This window comes from Coffea arabica, chromosome 1e (genome assembly GCF_036785885.1).
Source record: "Coffea arabica cultivar ET-39 chromosome 1e, Coffea Arabica ET-39 HiFi, whole genome shotgun sequence".
NCBI classification, from domain to species: domain Eukaryota; kingdom Viridiplantae; phylum Streptophyta; class Magnoliopsida; order Gentianales; family Rubiaceae; genus Coffea; species Coffea arabica.
This window is the reverse complement of record NC_092311.1, coordinates 56,418,417-56,435,521: the sequence shown is the minus strand read 5'-3', so window position 1 is coordinate 56,435,521 and position 17,105 is coordinate 56,418,417. Positions and strand designations below refer to the sequence as shown.

General features: G+C 43.1%; 2 protein-coding genes across 2 annotated transcripts; one reads left to right on the top strand and one right to left on the bottom strand.

Moving 5' to 3' along the window:
- The first annotated feature begins 7,253 nt into the window (after nucleotides 1-7,253).
- On the top strand, nucleotides 7,254-10,733 carry LOC113735258 (endoglucanase 17-like). Its single transcript, XM_072066905.1, has 8 exons — nucleotides 7,254-7,607; nucleotides 7,712-7,918; nucleotides 8,062-8,262; nucleotides 8,412-8,504; nucleotides 8,658-8,819; nucleotides 8,901-9,012; nucleotides 9,171-9,334; nucleotides 9,401-10,733. Exons 1-8 carry the CDS (start codon nucleotides 7,344-7,346, stop codon nucleotides 9,734-9,736), a joined length of 1,539 nt encoding a protein of 512 aa, XP_071923006.1. The 5' UTR covers nucleotides 7,254-7,343; the 3' UTR covers nucleotides 9,737-10,733.
- A 10-nt stretch (nucleotides 10,734-10,743) lies between these two features.
- On the bottom strand, nucleotides 10,744-16,830 carry LOC113735267 (sucrose synthase 2). The gene is made up of 15 exons (XM_027262293.2): nucleotides 16,497-16,830; nucleotides 16,147-16,279; nucleotides 15,361-15,512; nucleotides 15,067-15,259; nucleotides 14,752-14,870; nucleotides 14,415-14,631; nucleotides 14,107-14,202; nucleotides 13,861-14,034; nucleotides 13,179-13,295; nucleotides 12,904-13,070; nucleotides 12,551-12,775; nucleotides 12,007-12,328; nucleotides 11,666-11,910; nucleotides 11,413-11,551; nucleotides 10,744-11,272 (listed from the first exon to the last, which is right to left on the bottom strand). The coding sequence occupies exons 1-15, from the start codon at nucleotides 16,592-16,594 to the stop codon at nucleotides 11,234-11,236; spliced, it is 2,436 nt and encodes an 811-aa protein (XP_027118094.1). The 5' UTR covers nucleotides 16,595-16,830; the 3' UTR covers nucleotides 10,744-11,233.
- Nucleotides 16,831-17,105: the final 275 nt, after the last annotated feature.

Sequence of the window (17,105 nt, the reverse complement as noted above, 5' to 3'; positions counted from 1 at the left end):
CGATCCGCCCTCTGCTACCTGACTAGCCTGCGCGACCTCAGCAGCGTCTCTGGTCCGTGGGACCTCGGCTGCCTCTCTGATCTGTACGGCCTTGGCAGTCTCCGGGGTCTGTATGGCTCTGGCGGCGCGCGCGTCCTCAACCTCCTTATGCGGTCTGGCCTGGTCTGTCTCCCCTCCAGTCGACCCAAAAGAGATGCCATCTGCTATGAAATCTGCTAGCGATTGAGCTTTGATGGCCGTCCTGGGCTGATACCCCAGGTCATACTCAGACAATTCCACCGCCCACTTTACCATTCGACCTGAAGACTCCGGTTTGGACAAGATCTGCTTCAGGGGCTGGTCCGTTATGACTACCACGGGATGAGCTTGGAAATAAGTCCTCAGCTTCCGAGCTGCGTGAACTAGCGCCAAGACATATCGCTCTATCGCCGAGTACCGGGATTCGGCCCCCTGCAGGGCGCGACTGACATAATACACTGGCTTCTGTAACTTGTCCTCCTCTCGCACCAGCACTGCGCTTACAGCCCCCTCTCCCGCAGCTAGGTAGATGAACAAGGTCTCCCCCACCTCAGGAGAGGTCAGAGCTGGCAACCTAACGAGATGTTCCTTAAGCTCGTCAAACGCCTTCTGGCACTCCGGGTTCCACTCGAACTGCCGACCTCCTTTCAGGGCCTTAAAGAAAGGTGACCCCCGAACTGCCGATTTGGACAAGAACCTGTTCAAGGCAGCCATCCTTCCTGTCAGACGCTGCACCTCTTTAATATTCCGGGGTGGAGCCATATCCATGATGGCCTTAACCTTGTCCGGGTTGGCTCTCACCCCCTCTTTGGAAATCATGTACCCCAGAAATTTTCCCGACCTGACCCCAAAAGTGCACTTCTTTGGGTTTAGTCGCATGCGTGAGTGTCGAAGGATCTCGAAAATCTCCCTCAGGTCGGAGACGAACTGTTCCTGGGTTCGGCTTTTCACCAACATATCGTCCACATACACCTCCAGGTTTCGACCGATCTGATTCCTGAACAACTTGTTTACCAACCTTTGATAGGTTGCGCCTGCATTTTTTAAACCAAACGGCATGGTGACGTAACAATATGTGCCATCCTCGGTGATAAACGAGGTCTTCTCCTGGTCCTCCTCATCCAAAGCTATCTGATGGTACCCCTTGAAAGCATCCAAGAAACAGAAGATCTCATAACCTGCCGTTGAGTCCACGAGCTGATCAATCCGGGGAAGTGGGTAACAATCTTTAGGGCAAGCTTTATTCAAATCCGTGAAATCCACACACATCCTCCAGGCTTTCTCCTCCTTTTTGACCAGCACAGGATTAGCCAACCAGGTCGGGTAATAGACCTCCTTAACGATCCTGGCCTCCAGCAGCTTGCCCACCTCGCTTTTGACGACCTCCTTTCGTTCAGGAGCAAAGTTCCTTTTCTTCTGTTTCACGGGTCGGACGCTGGGATCCACCTGTAGCCTATGAACCGCCAGCTCGGTGGGGATTCCTGGCATGTCATCAGCACTCCAAGCGAAGATCTCCGCATATTCCTCCAAGAGAGCTTCAAATGAGTTCTTGACCAGCTCGGCTAGGCCCGTGCCGACCTTCACGGTGTGCTCAGGTCGGCCCTTCTGGACGGGCAGATCGGCTAATCCCTCGTCAGTTTCCAATCTCTCTCCCTTCTCCATGGGCTCCCAGGGCTCCAAGCAAACTGTCTGGGCTACTAACTTCTCTTTACCCTTGAGGGTAGCAATGTAGCATGCCCTGGCCACTTCCGGATCCCCGAGCACCTCAGCCACCCCCTCGGGGGTGGGAAACTTCATGCTGAGGTGCAACGTAGAACAAACAGCTCGGAGGGCATTCAGTGTGGGCCGTCCCAAAATCAAGTTGTATGACGACGGCTCCTTAACTACCGCGAAGTTCACCGGAACAGTTCGGCACTTCGGGGATTCTCCGACCGTAACCATGAGGGTGATCATTCCTTCTGGCCTCACGGGAGGGCCTGCGAACCCGATTAATGGAGTCCGAACCGGGACCAGCTGCCTATCCTCCAGCTGCAGCTCTTTAAAAGTCTTGTAATACAGCACGTCTATAGCACTCCCGTTGTCTATGTATACCTTATTCACCTTGTAATTGCAGGCGATGACCTCAATCACGATAGCTTCGTGAATATTGGAGGCCAGAGGGACTGCGTCCTCTGGTCCATAGATAATCTCCTCATACATCTTCAGACGCTTGGCCGAGCTCTCCCCCGCGGGAGGAGGTCGATTGTGCCGCCGAGCTGTATGGCTATCCCCACCAGCCGGTCCTCCTGCAATGGTATTAATCACCCCGGCCAGATTCTGCGTTTCCTGTTCAGGAGCTCGATCATGAGGCCCCTGAGGCCGATCCCGGAGGTAGCTTGGTCGTTCTGACCTGGACCTCCCTCGCTGCTGGTCAGCTCGGTCCTCTCGTATGAACTGCCCGAGGTGACCTCGTTTGATCAGCTTCTCGATGTCCTTCTTGAGGTGGCGGCAGTCCTCCGTGTCATGCCCCACATCTCGATGATAGGCGCAGAACAACCCTTGGTCCCGTCTGCGTTTGTCCCCTCCCAAAGGTCGAGGAGGTCGGGAGAGCCCCTCCTGTTCCATGACCGCCAGCACCCGAGCTCGAGGTGCAGTGAGATTAGTCCAGGGCTTATCTCCCCCACTTGGACGGCTCCTGGGGAGGCGATCGTAAGTGCTCTTTCTTCCCTGGTTGGGACGAGCCTCCACCTGGTCGGCTCCCCTCCTACGTTTGTCATCCCTCAGCCTTTCTTGCGCGCTCTTAAGGCGATTAGCCTCCTCCGCATTGGCCTTCTCATGAGCTCGGTCCAGCATTTCCCGTACCGACTTGGGAGGTCTCTCCACGAGCTCGGTGTAGAGCTTCTGCTTGCGCAGCCCGTTAATGAAGGCTGCCATAACCACCTTGTCATCTCGATCCCTGACCTGAAGGGACTCGTTATTGAAACGCACCATGTATTCACGTAGGGATTCCTCAGGCCTTTGCTGAATGGTCATCAGGTGCGCCGTGCTCTTGGAGAAGGCTCGTGATGAGACAAACTGGGCTGCGAACAGCCGAGCAAGCTGAGCAAAGGACCTAATGGACCTGGGGGGGAGCCCTTGGAACCACTGACGTGCCTTCCCCTCTAGAAACATGGGAAAAGTCTTGCACCTGACCGCATCTGCGGCAGTTTGCAGACGCATTTGGGTCAGGAACGCAAACAAGTGATCCTCCGGATCCGAGGTCGCATCGTAAGGCTTCATGTTGGGTATCTTGAACTTCGCGGGCAATGGATAGTTCTCTATATCTGGCACGAAAGGGGACGCGATGTACCTGTCCGCCTCGGCATCCAAGAGCAGGTCCAGCTCGTCTTGCACCTGGAGCTGCTCTTTCCGAGGTGAGGGTTCATCCCTAGAATACCTCCGGACAGGCTCCGGGTGCTCAGTTCGGGAGTGCTTGTGAGTGGGCTCCCCCACGTCGGCGTGCTCACTTGAGGGCTCCCGGCGCACGCGTTTGAGCTGGGGGTTGGGGCTCCCCGCCCTGGACTCGGTTGGACCCTCCGAGTTCTTAGGCTCCTGGCCCAGAGGCCCTCCTGTCTGCCCCTTGAGGTAATTCACAATGGCCTCGAAAGTGGGCAGGTTCCCTGCTACCGCCTGAACCAGTTGTTCCGGCGGGATCCGCGAGGGTCCCGTCCCCTCGCCTCCAGGGGTCGGACTCCGAGCAGACTGTTGGGGGCCGCTTCCTCCGTTCCCCTTAGAACCATCGGCATTCCTCTGAGACCTCGTCTTTGGCATCACTCGCAAGAGAAGTTACGTGTTTCCCACAGACGGCGCCAATTGATGCGACTGCCAAAAACCAGATCCGAGTTGGGCTGTAGCGAGCCGAGCTGAGCAGGCGCAACCGACCTGCGAGAGGAGGCCGAGCTAGCGTACCTACAAGGGAAGATCAAGTGCGGGACTGATGTCCCCGGAATATCTCCGACGATCAAGTCAGTGAGCTTATACTCGGAGCAATAGTCTAGAATACTTGTGTTTGCGTACCTTGTATAGTCCTTACGCTGATTATATATAGAGCAGAATGGGTTGCAGTTTCCTTATTGGAGTCAGCGTCCCCTTAGGGTTCGGAGTCTTCTTAGGGTTTCGTGCGGCGGCTCCTACAAGTTCGGGGACGGCGGCCCATAGGCCCATCTCAAGAATCGATAAGTAAGGCCGAGCTGGCCTCCATATGCCGAGCTTGCGCCTGCGAGTTGCGAGGTCTCACAGCCGACCTGACGAGCAAGACCTGCCGAGCTGACACGTGGCACGCGCAGGTTCACCCCACTACACAGCTTATTGCAACATCTTGGCTTGGAAAAATTGCATTCTATGCTATTTTCAGTTTCACAACACCAGCCTAGGCCGAATGAGCAACATCGGATTTTAGCTTCTTGTGAGTTGGACATGCATATGGTATGGCAAAATGTAAAATGAGGCCTCCATAGTATTCTATTTATTTTTTACTTCTTAGTAATGTAATAAGAAAAAAGGGTTATTTATTGATAGTTTCAATGAAATTTGTTGATGCATATAAGCTACTCTATTTCACCCTGTTTTCCACTAGCCAGTGAGAGCCTCTTGGAGCTTTGTCGTGCACTAGATTACGAGTTCAAACCTTACCCAATACATTATAAGAAAGTATTGTGCTTCTGTTGTTCAAAAAAAAAATTTAGAAAATGTACTAGTGCACTTGTTTGGTCCCTATACAAATCTACCTGAACTTCCTCCCCTCTCCCACAGTACAGAAGTAGTGTAGATTATTTCCGTTAAACACAAAAAAAAAAAAAAAAGTACATTAGAACTATTTTCTGTTAGAACAACATTAGTGTAGATTCTTAACGTTATGTTTTTTTAAAAAAGAGTACACTAGAAATAGTACACTCTATTTTTTAAAAAAAGAGTACACTAGAAATATTTTCTTTTAGAACGCACGCAAAAAGAAGAAAAAAGATCTCAAGCGTCATTCGGCAAAATATGGCCAACCTTTCCTCTCTTGGAGGGTTTTTTCAGGGGTTGGGGGTTGAGTGTGTTACCCAAACAGAGTATTCTTTTTCGGCCCTCGTAGGAAGGGGAAAATCTTTCTTGGTTATTTTCTAGTAATAATCTTTCTTCTTTTTTCTTCCCAAACATCTTTTCCGAGACTAAATTTTGTGAAGTTGGATACGAGGTTCATTCATGTCTAATTTGTGGTCTTAATCTAACTCTGTCTTGGGAATATAGTACTGTTAGTCAGTCCAAGCTGTAATCATCTTTTTTTTAAAAAAAAAAAAATTATAAATGGAGGTAATATAGACGAGTACCGAGCGTTCCAAGTAAGTAAAGTGATTAACCCACACAAAAGAAATAAAACGAGGGGATCAAAGTGACTAGAGGATGAAGTCGAAGTGATGAGTTTGTTTGGCATACTACAGTATATACATAATTGGTGAAGCTTAAAAAAGGAAGAGAATTTTTCCCAAAAAAAAAAAGGAATAGATGCCGAGCTTCCACGTGACAAAGTCACGTTCGTGGCTAAGCCCAAACCCCCGTGTACTTCCATTTTGTTCATTCATTCATTCATTACTATCCCGTGAAAAGCTGTGACAAACGTGATTTAATGTAAAAACCAAGCTGCCCTCTTTAGGGCATGACGATCCGGGATAGCTCATATCGGGATAACTCGAGTGGTTTCGTTGTCTCTGTTTAGGGTATAACGATCACGGTTCGAGTTCTGGAGCTATCGTGTTCGAGAGGATTGAGCCTCTTTTCTGAGGTTGCAGGGGATTAGTCGGGCCGAAAATTCGGACACCCTTACATCAAAAAAAAAAAAAAAAAAAGTAAAAATCAAGCTGCAGCAAGCAGCAGTTAGTTACGACAAAAGACTTTTAAGGCCTGTTGAAAAATTAAGAGTTCAAATATTATTTCTTATTTTGTCATTAACACGAAAGTTAGGGTTTCAAATCTTATCTACAATCACTTTTGACACTAATACGTGACTTCTCCAAATTTGTGTGGTTGTCAGTTTCTCATGGCCTAGTTGGATCTCAACAAAATGGTTCTCTATATTCACTTATCTTTTAAAAGTATATTTATACACTTGTTTATGATTATTCTCTATATCCGCTTATCTTTTAAAAATATATTTGTACACTTGTTTATGATTATAGTTTAAACCTAAAGCCCACTTGAATCTCAATAATATGGCTTTCTATATCTACTTGCTAGTATATTTAGAGACTTGCTCATTATCACACTTTAAACCTACGGTGGATCTCAACGACATTGCTTTCTAATATATCTAAACATTTGTGCATGATCATACTTTAAATCGATCGATTTTGTTCGAAAATATAGTTTATAATAATAAATTCAGTTTTCTAACTGTGAAACATTTAATCACTCGAATTTATCAACAAACTTATTTTATTATTTTTGCTAAAAATTTGAATCAAAATCCATTTTTTTTATTTTGATCAGAATTTATATTCTCAAACAATTCTATTTTATATATGATTAATATCTTCTCCAAGGGGGAAACAGATATTAAAATATAATAATTTACTATCAATTCATTCACTATTTCCTTTTTTAGAAAATAATCTTTCACAGAACAGACTAAAGTAGAAATATGAATACCCTAAAAAAAAAAGTAGGAATAGGAGTGCAGTAGGCATAGATATTGACGTTTGATTAAAAAAAAATACTACTAATTGTCAGTCGGCCAAAATAAAAAGTGTAATACACTCCTATAGTACTACTCCTCCTGCATACTACTATACTAATAGTATCAGCATACTACTCGCGAAAAGAAGAGCTGATTAACCACAAAAACCATAGCACTTCTTAGAGGAAGATAACCATAATTAGTTGCAAAGAGAACAAAAGTAGTAATTACAGCGGCTGGATGTTGGGCTTAATAATATATTTTGGATTGCCATTATTTGTCAAAAATTATTTATTTACATCATAAATATATTTTTTAACACATATTTTATCTTTTTAGTCATCTTTTTATCTTACATACATCATATTAATAATTATTTTAAATAATCTCCTATCTAAACACACCCAGTGATAAAGAGGGAGGAGGCAGGTCAGGGCATTGAAAGAGCAGTTTTTTTTTTTTTATAGCAATTATAATAGGGTGCGGCCCGTGCGGGGTTGGAGGGGCGGGAGCTGCGTGCTGTAACTGCGCCTTTTTCCCGTTGCGGTTTCTTGGTCACTTTGGCTCAGTAGTAATACGACCGCTTGGGTATTCGCAGTTTGTTGTGTAGTGTTCCCACAATTTTAACTCCAACGGGCAGCGCAGCAGGAAAATGACTAACTACGTTTCCTCTGCTTCTCTGGTGGTGACCAACGCCCTCGTTTTGCTTTCCTTCTTCTCCACCTCTCTGCTTCTCTGCAATGCTGCTGCTTACCCACCACACCACCGCCACCCTAGCTTCGCCTCTCACAACTACAGAGATGCTCTCTCCAAATCTATTCTCTTCTTTGAGGGGCAGAGGTCAGGAAATCTCCCTCCTAACCAGAGAATCACTTGGAGGAAGGATTCTGGTTTATCAGATGGCTCTGCGATGCACGTACGTCTTTCAATCTTTCGGGGTTGTTGAGCCTTGTATCTGATACTTTGGTTTTTTTTTTTTCCTCCTTATTTCTTAACTTTTGAGGGACAATGCTGCTGCAGGTTGATTTGGTGGGAGGCTATTATGATGCCGGGGACAATGTTAAGTTTGGGCTTCCAATGGCGTTCACCACCACCATGCTCTCCTGGAGTGTCATTGAGTTTGGCGGCCTCATGAAAGGCGAGCTTCAGAATGCTAAAGAAGCCATTCGCTGGGCTACTGATTACCTTCTCAAAGCCACTGCCCGCCCAGACACAATCTATGTTCAGGTTTCTGTCCTCTCCAAGAATTATTCTTTCCGCCGCCCCCCCCCCTTTTTTTTTCTTTTGGTGTTGGGGCGGGGTGTAATGAATGAATGAGTTAATGACGGAATGAGGGGCAAAATGTGACATCTTGACTTCTGATCCTTTAGGTCGGAGATGCAAACAGGGACCATGCTTGTTGGGAGAGGCCTGAGGATATGGACACCCCCAGAAGTGTGTTCAAGGTAGACAAAAATACTCCAGGAACTGAGGTGGCAGCAGAAACAGCTGCAGCTCTTGCAGCAGCTTCTTTGGTCTTCAGAAGGAGTGACCCCACTTACTCCAAGACCCTAGTCAAGAGAGCTATTAGCGTAATGCAGACCCCTCAAAAACTACTACTCACTAATTAGTAGCATTAAATTAAAATGGAGTAGTACTTTTTTTTTTTTTTGGTTACAAATTTTGGGTAAAATAATACGAGAGTTGAATCCTGATTTGCCACTTGGGAACATACATACAGGTCTTCGCATTTGCTGACAAGTACCGAGGCTCTTATAGCAACGGACTGAGGCCATTCGTCTGCCCCTTTTATTGTTCATTTTCTGGGTATCAGGTAATTAGTCTGGCAAAATCTTTAAATTCTCTCTCTCTCTATCTTTTACTAATGATTGAAGAAGTGAATTAATTGCATCTATACTAGTCGGGAAATGGCCCAATGAGCTTATAAATTGAGGTTTAAATTGTTTTAGTTCTGATGAGAGTGCAGGATGAACTGTTGTGGGGTTCTGCTTGGTTGCACAAAGCTACCAAGAACCCAACCTACCTTCACTACATTCAAGTGAATGGACAGACTCTAGGAGCAGACGAGGCTGATAACACCTTTGGATGGGATAACAAGCATGTAGGAGCTAGGATTCTTCTTTCCAAGGTCGTCACCACCTCTCTCATTGTCATTGGTTGCTGCTAGTCATCAGTCATCACTAAAAATTGCTGCCATATGATTTTCCAGGCATTTCTGGTCCAGAAGATTCAACCCCTCCACGATTACAAAGGCCATGCGGATAACTACATTTGCTCTCTAATTCCAGGAACCCCCTTCTCTCAAACTCAGTACACCCCAGGTAGGTCCGTCCGTTTCAGCGGCTTTTTTTTTTTTTTTTTTCTCTGTTAATAAAAATGTTAATGATGTAATGCCTCTGATCGAGTGCAAGTGCTCCTGGAAGGAAAACATTTTCATGACTAGTCATTTCTGTTTAGTAGTAATTGAAATGAGATGCAGGTGGTCTTCTGTTTAAGATGAGTGACAGCAACATGCAGTACGTGACATCAACGTCTTTCCTACTGCTCGCTTACGCCAAGTACTTAACCCAAGCTCAGGCGGCCGTGAATTGCGCCGGAACCATTGTCACCCCGAGACGGCTTCGTACCATTGCCAAAAAACAGGTACAGATATTTACCATTATTGCAATGTAACGTGTGTTTGTGTTTGTGTTTACATCTCATCATCAGGTGGACTATTTATTGGGAGATAATCCGCTGAAAATATCGTACATGGTGGGATACGGCCCAAGATATCCTACGAGGATCCACCACAGGGGATCCTCCCTGCCTTGTCTAGCTGCCCACCCGGCAAAGATCCAGTGCTCCTCCGGCTTCAACTTCATGAATTCCCAGTCTCCGAATCCTAACATTCTCGTGGGGGCGATCGTTGGCGGCCCCGATCAGCACGACCGCTTCCCAGATCAACGGTCGGATTACGAGCAGTCAGAGCCGGCCACTTACATTAATGCCCCCCTCGTTGGAGCTCTTGCGTATCTGGCCCACTCATTTCCCCAACAACTCTGACTCTGACGAGGTTTCCCGGCCGGCGGCAACCAATCCAAAAGTGAAGAGGCATCTCATCTTTTACCTTACCTTACCCGTAGTACTATTATAATTACTATAATTATAATTAGGGCGTTTCTTTTTCTTTCTTTGTTCTAACTTCAAAGCCTACAGTTTGTTGTTGTGAATTGTGATAGCCTTTTAAAAATTTCGATGGCTAACTGTAGTAGTTGTTTCTAGGTCACAAGCTGTGTTCCACCCTACCCTACTACTGTCCCCACTACCACCACTGGACCCTATTTATTTATGTGGAAATGTGGCAACTCGGCAATGGCCAAGAAGACACCCTTAACCAAAAAAAAAAAAAAAAAAGACGAAATGTTGAATTACTTAAAATTATGAATACTTTATATGATACTGTTTGCATTGATTCTGGCGCCCCTAACCCTCTTCATTTTCAGCCAATAGACTCGGAACTCCCAGCGCTGAGCAAGAGTTTGATGGCTGATCATCTCGTTTTGAGAGGACAAGAGAATAGTTCTACTTTTAGCCTAGCCATTTGCTCCGGCACAAGTGTTTGTTCTCCCCGAAACGAAACGAAACGAAACGAAAATGTGGGGGGCGAAGAGAGAGAGAGAAGGAAAACACCCCCAAAAAAAAATAAAAAATAGATCGATATACCGTTGATGTGGGGCCCAATACTTGACCGTTAAACAAGTAAACTGGAACGACAGGTACCGTGCATCGTAGACCACAGACGCCGTGTGATCACTTGACACGCGCGTGGGAGGGGCAGCACGTGGTTAGGAAAAGCTGCAACGCTGCAATGTGTCAGAAAATAAAACAGCAGCAGCCAACACAACAGCAGAAGAGAAGAGGAGTTTGTAATGTTGGTTAAGGAAGGGGCCTTTTGGTTTGTCGGTCTTCTTGTGACCCTTTTAACTTTAAGGTCCTCCTGCTGCTGCGTGCTTTAATTCATATAATATATATACTTCGTAGTCGTGGAACTTACATATAATATGCTGATCTTTTCTCAAGGAAATTTCCCGTGCTTTATTCATCATACAACAAAACAGCGACTGAAGTACAACATAAAAATCATTACTTATTATTATTGAGAGAAGCAACCCGGGTCGGGTCCAGTAGATAATGGATCCCTTAAAAGACTGCCACGGAGACCAGACATCAGCACAACTACCTTCAACAAAACATAGGGGATGTAGGAATTCATCACATCATATCCTCCACCACCCATCCAGCATATTTGTCCCATGACAGAATACCTTTCTTGCCATCATACACACAACACAAAGCTCTTGAAAGCTACTAGTATTATTTATTTATTGCATCAATTCATCATCCAAAGACTCGTCAAATTCAAACCGGTTGAATGAGGGCAAAGATTCAACGTCCGCATAAGCACCCACCGCAACGAGCATTGCATACAAAACCATATATATATATATATATATATATATATATATATATAAATCTCACACTAGTTAGTGGTACAACCCTCTAATGTTGATCATCAACAGCCAGAGGAACAGATTTTACCTGAAACGGAGAAAACAAGGAAACAAAAATCAAAGGCTCTCCTTCTGCTGGCCGATAGGCACCGCCTTTGCAGATAATCCACACTGATACTAATTCACTACCATATTTAGTCTTAAACAAAGGAGAGATCGAGGATCTACCAATTCACGGAGCTTGAGAATGTAGAACATCTCCAGATATCTCCTAGTTTCCCGCCTCTCAAGCTTTGAAACATACTTCCAGAAGCCATAAACTCCAGCCAAAGTCATCAGCCTTTCTGAATATATTTTCCAGGTATACCTGAAAACGTACGTTGTATAGGCAAATTATTATCAAACCTCACATGCCTGCCAAGATGAATGGCTATATGCCACCACCAACAAGAACCAAATATTCTTTCCTACACATTCACACCTTTCATAAATCCTTTCAAGTCCTCCTCTAGATATTTTCTCCCAGTACTTTGGATCTTCCTTGCATCGCTGAAAGAAATTTACCATTGCTGCAGAGTCCTTATCAGGGTGATATGGATCAATATGGAACCCAGACACCCCATCTTCAATGATCTCCTTAGGACCGCCATGGCAAGTTGCAAATGTAGGAAGGCCACAGGTCATCGCCTCCACAACAGTAAGCCCAAACGCTTCATAAAATGCAGGCTGGAAAGAAGTTCAAGAACTTTTTTCAATTTAATCCGTTAAGAAAACACCCTGCAAGCAAATTGCTGATCCACGGGAAAAACATGATTACTGTACCTGAACAAAAATCCCCCTTTTGTCAGCAATATAACGATATAGCTCACCATTCCGCGCTCTATTTGTTTGGGCAGCTATCCAACGGAATTGGCCATCCAAATTATATTCTTTCATAAGCATGTGCATCTTCTCTATTTCTGAAATTTCTTCCCTGTCACTTGATTTTTTCACATCGTTGTAACCTGCCACCACAACAAGGTTTGCTAATTCCCGTAGTTCAGCATTTTTAGCATAGCACTCTACCAGGCCTGTGATGTTTTTAACCCGATCCAGCCTTGCCATCGAGAAAATAATGGGCTTTGATGCGTCCTTCAGAGTACCACTGCATTCAATAGAGTCAACCAAAAGCAATTAATCCTGAATGATGCCTTTTCAAAGGCGAAAGTGCTATAGTAGGAAGGGCTCAAAAAGTTGAACCATCTTGAGAACCATGTAGGAATAGTTGATTATTCTGGTAAAAAAGCCTCTCCAACTCTATCATAATGCACTTACATATGAAGCCTTAATATTGGGGAAAAAAAAAAATGCAAAATGAGTCACTCACATATGCTCATCATTCTGCTCAGGATCAAATAACAGATTTTCAATTGAACCATGAAAAGAAGTCAGCCTTTTTTCTGTGTCTGAGTAGGGAAAGTAAATTGCCATATCTGCACCAGGAGAAACTATGTTGAACTTGGGATCAAAAACATCGATGCCGTGAACAACACGATACAGGCCAGGAAGAGTGAAAGCCGTATGACTCTCGTACTGACCAACTGTATTATTCCTGAAAGCAAACAAATCAAACACAAAGACAAGGTTGCAGTTGAGATATATAACAGCAAACAGTGAACGAAGAACACTGAACTGCTTCATTACACAAAATAACAGTCATATGGGCACCAAAAAGCTTACGTTCCAGCAATCTCTTGGTATGTGCTGGTAATTATAAAATCTGAATGATTCATAGCAAGCAGGTCAGCTGTGAATTGACATGAGAAGTGATATTTCTCCTCAAATTTTCTCCAGTATATGTCCGAATCTGGATATTTTGTTTTCTCCAAGGCATGAGCAATAGTGCACTGTAAAAGTTATGAAAGTGGTCTTCACTTTCAGCAATTTGCAAACATTATAAAATTACTATTTCATGGCAACAGAATAGCAAATTAAAAAATGTATGTATCTCAAACCTGTGTAACTCCAAGCTTGTGAGCTAGTAAAGATGCAACCAGATTACCATCGCTATAGTTGCCAATAATGAGATCTGGTCTACCCTGCAACTCAGCAGAAATTTCATTTGCTGCATCCTGACGAGGAAAACCAATAAAATGGTTAACAGAATCTCCTATCATTCTTTCTAATAAAAGAACCACAATAGTCTCAAAACAAACGTCATCTTTTTTAGCTGCAGTAATGTACAAACACTAGTACTACTATTCAGGAACAATTTTTGCCCTAGACGAAACTTTTAAGAGTTCCAATCAGATTTACTCAGAAGCTGGAACAAAGAAAAGCTGTAAGTCGTAAGTTCAGCAGCAATAAACATAATCTACTATTGTTCATGGAAAGCAATAATGTCCTTCAGGTACAAAATATCAATTTAAGCAGAAACTCCATATCACCTCCATCTTTTCCCTTACCAGACATTTAATCCGGTAAATAATCGTATTCAAAAGTTGCACAGAGAAAAAAAAAATGCAAAAATCTTCAACATAGCAGTGGCTTCAAATTGACCAACATTCAACTGTTAGATTAGTCAAGTAATGATGACTAAACTCATCCACTCTGATTCCAATAATCAAAGAAAAAGTATCCTGATGAAAAAATCTGCTTTGAACCTTTTCCTGTCTCTAATGTTCCTGTTTATCTTACCTCTGTAAAAGTCTCCAGGTAAGGCCAAACATCAAACCTCGAGATCCATTTGCGGAGAATTCCTTTCTCAGTTCTAAAAGGGACACGTAAAATGCTTGTATACTCAGTTCCACTAACTCTTTCCAACCTCTGGTTGCATGTAGTGCCTTTTGCATCAGGAATTAACCGAGTCACCTAGTAAGGAAGACACGCCATATCAACAGTAATATTCAGATGGGTTCAGATTTCAAAAAGGATATCACTTACAATAAGAATTCTGGGAGTGACATTCAGCCCTTGCTGCTTTATTCTTAAAAGCATTTCATTCTCCAAGGCTCGAACTTGATCCAGTATATAGACAATCTGTATGCCATCCAAGAGGAACAATGATTTCTAAAGCACCCTTTAGCAGCATAAACTACCATTACATAATAAGGAGAAACTTTGGTCAAAAACGATGCCACATTTAAAGACAAAAAAGAAGCTGAAATCTTTAGAAAAGGTACAACTCTAGTTACAAGTATAAAATTCTTCCCTCAATATTAAATGATTTGGACCAAGACAACAAACCATACCTGGCCACCAGTATCAGGCAAGCCCAAGACATTTGCTTGACCAAAATATCCATGAACAGACAAAATGACAACGTTAAACACCATAGGTATTCTACCAAGAAAAGTTTCCAGAGTAGAAGGATCAGGTGCTTGAAGGATGTCAGAAAGAAGATGCATCATATTCAGAACCCTTGCTGCAGTGTCACCCCAACCCCTCTCAAAACCCAGTTCTTGCAATCTGCATAGATACAACTGTAGGTAAACAGCCTAAAAAAAAATTAAATCTAGCTAAATGTATATATTCTATTTCCATAACTACAAAAATCATCTTAGGGTTGGTACTTGTGAAGAAACATACGCATATTCAAAGTCCGAATAAGGTGTATCTTGTGGGAGCTTGGCAAGATAATCCTCTGCCTTGGACAAAGCAGATTCAAGCCTGGATATGCGTTGTATCCTATCATTCAACATTAATACCTGCATGGGAACAATGGAATCAAATCAAAATTCAGAGGAAAAGGTTCAGAAATTCCGATAGCTGTGCCCACCTAAACGGAGTTGGTATATACAGTGCAGCATAAACAGTCAGGTTAACTACAAAGCCAGGGAGCAATAAAATTCTGCGCAACAGTAGACATAATCAAATAAGAACGTTAAGTTCAGAAGAACTTACATGCCCTTTGTGTTTATGTGCACGAAGGAAATCAAGCAGTGGCTCCAAAGAATCTTTATTGCGGAACATGATTGAAGAGAGGTGACGATTAAGAAATTGAACTCCATTACCAATATAAGAAGATCTGGTTGGGCGAGGAAATGTTGCATTGAATGGTTCAAAATCCAGCTCAAGAACTAAATGGTCTTCAGAGCTAGAACACAGTGAAAAGCAATCAAATATTCATAATATCCAGAAGTGGTGACCCTGAATCAGAAAACTTATTCTACTCAATTAAAGACCACACTAACTTACCGGCCATCCACAAGTTCTTCCTTAAGATGGAGATATTCTGAAATTGACAACTGATCAACACTAAGTTCATATACATTAACGCGTACATACTCCCAAACACCGGGCCTTGGACGGACAGCAATAGCAACAAACGGTGGTAAAACAATAGCTTCCTGTAATTAGCAATCAAAGACAAAAAGTACAAAGGAAATCTCAAAATTCCAGGTTGCTTTTCTTAGTGGACCAGAAAGAAAATCAAGAAGACAACTTTCATTTTCGATTTCTTTTTGCTAGAAAAGGTAAGCAAGGTTATAATAAGAATTTGAACGACAGAAAGTATGATTTAATTTTTAGAGTTAGACGTCAAAAACAAGAAGGCTACCGACCAAGTAAGTGGGAAGCAAGTTTTTGCACGATTTTGATGAAAGTTTTAATTGACTTAATTTGTATAAGATGTTCTATTAAGTGTAAAGAACTCGATGGATCAACGATGTCATGTACTGAATGCCCTGTCACCTGTTTCCTTACTACGTTGCTAGCTGCCGTTGTTGTACTGGTTCCAGCGTTTTAACAAATGTGTGAAACTTACAAGAAAATAATGTCAACCTCGGCACAAGGAAAGCGTAGAGATCCACAAGATGATTAATACGGTATAAACACACCAATTAACATATGATCCAGCAGAATCTGATGGCAAGCGCTCCCCCCCCCCAACCCCCCAAAAAACAAAAACCCCCCGGCCTTCCCCCGCGCAAAAAAAGAGAAAAAAAAAACTATTCTGTACTAGAACTGTAACTATAGTATTACCTGAGCGGACCGTAGAACTTCACTAAAGGGCCCCTGGCTAAGCTTTTTAAATGCGGTTTCATCAACGACGATGTTATCTAATTCGTCGATCAGGTGATGGGGTTGCAACATCCCCTTCCCCTGTGCCACATATCTTTCAAAACAGAAACGTAACCGACAAATGAAAAACAGTCAGAAAAAGAAAACATTAAATACCAGACAATCTACATACAAAAGTACTAGAAACAGAAAAAACAAGCAAAGGAACAAAAGGAAAAAAAAATTTAAAAAGAAAAACAGAGAATTTCAAGACAATATAATATTTCTTCGGTTCCTGGTTTAGGATTCCAGTAAAAATAGATGACACAAACCTGGAGAGTAGGGCAATAAGTTCGTTACGATGCGCAGAAAGAGTGTCTTCCACCCTTTCTCGAATACTAGGCAGTTTCTGCAACTTAATAGTGGCCATTTTACTCGATCAAGAGTTCTCTAGCGCTTTCTTTTTTCTTTTTTTTTTTTTGATGGGTTTTGTACTGAGCAGAGAGAGCAACCTGGGTCAAAATCAAAATGGGTTGATGAAGAAGATGGTGGTGATCAAATTGGATTTATACAAGTGGAAAGCGAAAGCAGAGAAAGAAAAGGTGACGGTTTATTGCAGCTTTGTTTTTATGGAGGAGAGGAGTACTAGTGCTACTATTCGAATCCACTCGTCGTATTGTTGTTATCCCGGTGTAGTTTAGTGAATTTAGATAAAGAAGGGGCCCACTCGAGGAAATATATTTTTTCTGGGGATAAGGTCCGGGACCTATATGTTTTTTTTTTTTCATTATTGTCTTTAAAATATTCCTCATATTTTGTCATATAAATTTTTTTATTTTTTACTTTTAAAATATTTAATTTTATCTTTCTTACAAAATTAAATCACTAGAATTTGATTTCAATTTTGATTTTTTATTACTTTTTATCTTGAATCTTTCACG